Here is a 4,771-nt window from a genome sequence, read left to right as displayed (position 1 = left end):
AATGTGTATATATTTTGAAAGCATTGAATCGCTATAGAAATCGCGATTCATTCGATTCTTAGTGTTTTAAATCAATTACTGTCTGAAATCGGCGATTCACGATTCAAAAATCATGTTTCAAGATCGATGCATATGCATCGTCAGGGTTTGTAATCGATGCATCGATAAAACGAGTGAATCGTTACACCCCTACTAATTATGCATTCTTTATAGCAACTTGTTTACCATATTCTTCATTCTTTCAAGCAGACATATTTATTTCTATGAATAAATTTAGATTAATCTTTAGGGCTACTAAAGTTTTTCAGTCAAGAGCAGTGAGAGATTTTCTGTCTTTCTTTTGTTGCTTGATTAACACATTTTTAACATGATAACATCAATTATTGACTCGGACAATAGCAACTAAATTAGGCTGCTATCCCTTTGAAACCGAATGCACAGCTGCAATGGATGCAATGTACTGATACACGTTGTCCCTACTGTTTACGTTCCCTTAAGACGTAATCAACTGTGTTTACGTGAATACTCGTCAAAATGGACAATTCGACACAATTATGTAATTCTCCGTTCATGCGACGCGAGAGAGGGCTCCAGATTGCGACTAAAAGGGTCGCATTTGCGACCAACAATATTAATTTTCGAGTGAAGTTTTCGCTGAGGTCGCCACTGGCGACTATATATTTACATGTTATGACTTAAAAATTTGCATGTAATGCCTTTTTTCCTGATTGTTTTGCGATCACATCTTTTGTTATGTTCACGTATTAAACTGAGACGATGCGCAGCAAAGTTTTAGTGGGAAAAAAGTTTGAAACCGTGCTCATCTCTGCAGCGCTGATACACACCTGATAAAGGCAGCTCAGTTGAGCAGCGCGAGAGAGATCGAAATGACGGAGACGTGCGTCTAAAGCAGTGTCTATTTCGTGCACAACTTGAACAAACTACAACGGGTAGAGCTGTCAGCTGTGTGGACATTGGCAATATCGTTAACAATTCTCGTTTATAATCATTACTAATATGGCATCTTCTTATCAAGATCTTAGTCTATATATGCTGTGTTCTGTTAATGCGTGAACTTCATATTATTTGAAATGCACTTGCCGTCCAGTAATCACAAAAAAGCTTTGTGCTTTGTTAATTTTTAATAAACAAAGTATCAGCTTTAAAAATTTTCAACAATAAATACTGCTCTTTAATGCAGCAGGCGCGATCGCTTTAGCGCCTCAGTTCAAGCGGCAAGTGAACCCATTAAATCTTTCTCTTTACTACTATAGTACATAATGAACATGAATTAACATCAAAAGGTAGGCTATTTTATAAGAGAGCCTACAGTACAACTTACTGAAATGTCTCATGTAATCGCTCATTCTGTGTCAAACTGCAGAAAACGTGTAAAGCTTGTAAACATCGCAACATAATAATACATTTACCTCAGAATAACCATTCGGTGTCCATAAGCTCATTAGTCAGCTAGAAAAATAACTAAAGAGGAGCATTTTGCTATTTTTTTGCGCTATTGAATATTCATATTTTTACTTAACCTGTTGCCTACATGATTCAACGCCTCCTATAAAATTGCATTTTACTAATGAAGAAAAACAGACTGACTGTGTGAAAGACATATGACAACATTTATAGGATGCATTTAGGAGGAGCCCAAACTACACTCAGTGGCCAAGTGATGCTTATGGTCCATGATATTGCTACAGATTCTGTGTAATGAACAATTCTTTGTGACTGTATATTTCAAGTTGGAAAAGACATTTAGTTCTCACTTTAAATGAACCTTAGTTCCCAGGTCATCTACAAGATGGATTAAAATGCTGATAAAGTCAAGAAAAGATGAGACATAAACACACGACAGTATGATTAATATGTTAAAATGTTAAAACAATAAATAAACAATAATAATAATAAAATAAATAAAACACGTTTATTCTGTGGCACCTAAAAAAATAATTTGCCGCCTACGTTTTTTGCTTATAGGAGCCAATGGCTCCTTGCTAAATTTTTTTGTCTGGGGCCCTGCCTTGTGTGCTGCGAGACGCGCTTTCGGTGTGTATGCTTCAGTGTCTGCGCTCAGAAAACCGGACCGAATTGAGTTCTCTCTTGCGTCGTCAGATTTATCCATATGTCTGCTCTTCTCTTACTCCCACATATTGACATTTTTGAACGTTTTATGAGACGTGCAGCAAGTATATTTTAGCTTATGTCCCGCCGGTTCAAATGTATGCATCTAACCTACAAACCACGCAGCAGATTCGTTCTGAATGAATCTCTCCCAAATCGTCCCTCCCTAACATTTATTCGTTGACGAAAATGTCAATAGATTTTCGTCATAGTTTTTGTCATTCAAAAAGGGTTTTAGTTCGTTATCGTCTTCTTGTAGTCGGTGGAAAAAATGTCGTTGACGAAAATGATGACGATAATTATTAGTCAACGAAATTAACACTGCTTGAATGACCATTCAATTTGGCCTTTAAGGCTGCTAAAAACTGTGCATAAGACTAGCTTCATGATACTAACACTGGTCCATTTGCACTTTCAATCAAAAATGTTACTACACGCTACTTTTACATACACTTGCACATACAATTGCACCTTTTTCGCCAGGAAAGTTTCACTGTGCGAGAGTAAATGCTGTTTATGTCTGAATAGGCTAGTGTTAAGGTTATCCATTAGCTAGTGTGCTCAAAAACAATGGCAAAATTTGCATTTAGAGGTTACATGCATTAAAAATTGATAGTCTCTCTCTCTACCGCCACTACGGATAAATAATTTTGATGACATCATTCTGCATTTTAGCTTCTCATCAGATTTTCTTTTCAAATCAAATGCTCTTTAGAATCTGAGGCGTCCCACCCACTACATGATAAAAAAAGGTGCTATAACTGCAGTGGAAATCGGTCACTTGTTCAGTTTTCTATATGGTGAGTAAAAGGCACATAGTGCACTTTATAAGGGAAAGTGAATGATTCGGACAGTCTAAATAATATGCTTTCCATTTGGGTGCTGGCAAAGGACAATAGAAGCAATATCAGTTTAAAACAGTTACTGTACCTTTTCACAGCTTTTTGTGCCAGCATGCGGTTCCCAGCCAGGAATGTGAGGCTGCCTATGATAGCCAAATACTTCATAGTCTGGAACATGTTCAAGTGAGTCCAGTACACATACATTAGACCCAACATAGCTGCAAGTGAAAAAAAAAAATGAATTTTCAATTTTCTCTCAGAAGCATGTCACATTTCAGAAGTTAAATTGGATGCAGGTCTGTTCTAAGACCAGTGAAAGGTGAAAAAACTAAGCAAACATTACAATTGTGCATAGTTACTTTGCTCCACTCCATATATGGATAACTGTTTCGCCGCTTATCTCAATTTAAGTTAAATATTCCATCAAACATTTCCCATCAAATATTCCATGAAATATTCCATTGGACATTTTCTATTCGATTGTACATTAATTTGGAAATTCAATGTGTAAATCTGGTTATGATAAACTTGAGAAAAATCACCAAAAAAAAAAACTATAAAATAAATTAATTGGTTAATTCACAGCCTGTTTCATTCTGAGGACATTCTTTTTGTACTGTGCTGGATTTTTACATAATTTTCACTGTAAAATTTGAGTTCTAAAGGAAAAAAAACATTAATTATAATAATAATAATTCATTACATTTATATAGCGCTTTTCTAGGCACTCAAAGCGCTTTACATTGTCAGGGGGTATCTCCTCATCCACCACCAGTGTGCAGCATCCACCTGGCATCCAGCATCCACCATTGACAACAACTGATTTATATTTCATTGTAAAAAATATATTTCTCTATGAAGAAAATGAGATTCATACTTTCTGAACCCTACTGTTGCACTCTATTAACTCTATTGATCACGTCAAGTACCGAATGCTGTGTAATAAAAGTCAGTCGACTTACCTGCGTGGCCTATGTGGAAGAGAATAGTGCAGGGTGACAGTGTGAAGTTTGAGATATTTGCTCCAAGTTTAAACCACTGTGTAGGCAAGAGGGAGAAACATGAGCATTACAGACCGAGTGAATGACAGAATGATAGACCGAATATGTATCTTTTTTTTTTTTTTTTACTGACAAATCAAAACATTATTTTACATAGTTTCATTTAATAGCATGTCAGTTTTTACGTGCACCCATAATAACGGGTCAGAAGACCATTACCAGTATGAGCAGGAGCAGAAATGGAGAGAGGACCAAGGCAGTAAATGCATTGGACACAACTGTGGGTGGCTTCTTCTCTGGCTCTCTGAATAGATGCTGTAGAAACAATATTATTAGTTAAAAAAAAAAAAACAGATATGACGTAACAAATAGGACTGGGCATATTTTGATATTGATATTTTTAGCCTTTCGATATACATAATTTCAACCAAACATAATCAATTAAAAAAGGAAACAGTATAACTTAAGTTTAAGAAAGAGCTGAAAAGTTGAAAAAGAGTATAACATTTTTTTTTTTAAATGCAATACCTGCATTGTTCTATTTTAACAAAATGTGTAATTACTAATTATATTAACACAAAAATTTTAAAAATGAACCTGAACTAATAAACATACTAATAAATGTATATATATATATATATACACACACAATATATACAATATATATATATATATATATATATATATATATATATATATATGAACAAACTGAGACAGACTAAATCCAGAAGTACTGTGTCAACGTTTCCAAGATGCTTCAAGAAACCTACCTGCAAAGCTACCTGAAAAACTATGCGT

The 4,771-nt window shown here is 35.1% G+C and overlaps 1 protein-coding gene across 2 annotated transcripts in view; it reads right to left on the bottom strand.

Moving 5' to 3' along the window:
* The window catches only part of rpn2 (ribophorin II), a 28,395-nt gene that overhangs the window by 5,664 nt on the left and 17,960 nt on the right, over window positions 1-4,771 (bottom strand). For both annotated transcript variants that reach the window (XM_016447284.1, XM_016447292.1), the window contains exons 14-16: window positions 4,193-4,288; window positions 3,935-4,010; window positions 3,061-3,190 (exon numbers count right to left, since the gene is read on the bottom strand). In XM_016447284.1, the coding sequence (XP_016302770.1) occupies window positions 3,061-3,190; window positions 3,935-4,010; window positions 4,193-4,288 (302 nt within the window). The remainder of the gene's footprint in view (window positions 1-3,060; window positions 3,191-3,934; window positions 4,011-4,192; window positions 4,289-4,771) is intronic.

Source organism: Sinocyclocheilus anshuiensis, unplaced genomic scaffold (genome assembly GCF_001515605.1).
Source record: "Sinocyclocheilus anshuiensis isolate Anshui unplaced genomic scaffold, SAMN03320099.WGS_v1.1 scaffold1957, whole genome shotgun sequence".
NCBI classification, from domain to species: domain Eukaryota; kingdom Metazoa; phylum Chordata; class Actinopteri; order Cypriniformes; family Cyprinidae; genus Sinocyclocheilus; species Sinocyclocheilus anshuiensis.
This window is presented reverse-complemented; position numbering and strand designations above follow the sequence as displayed.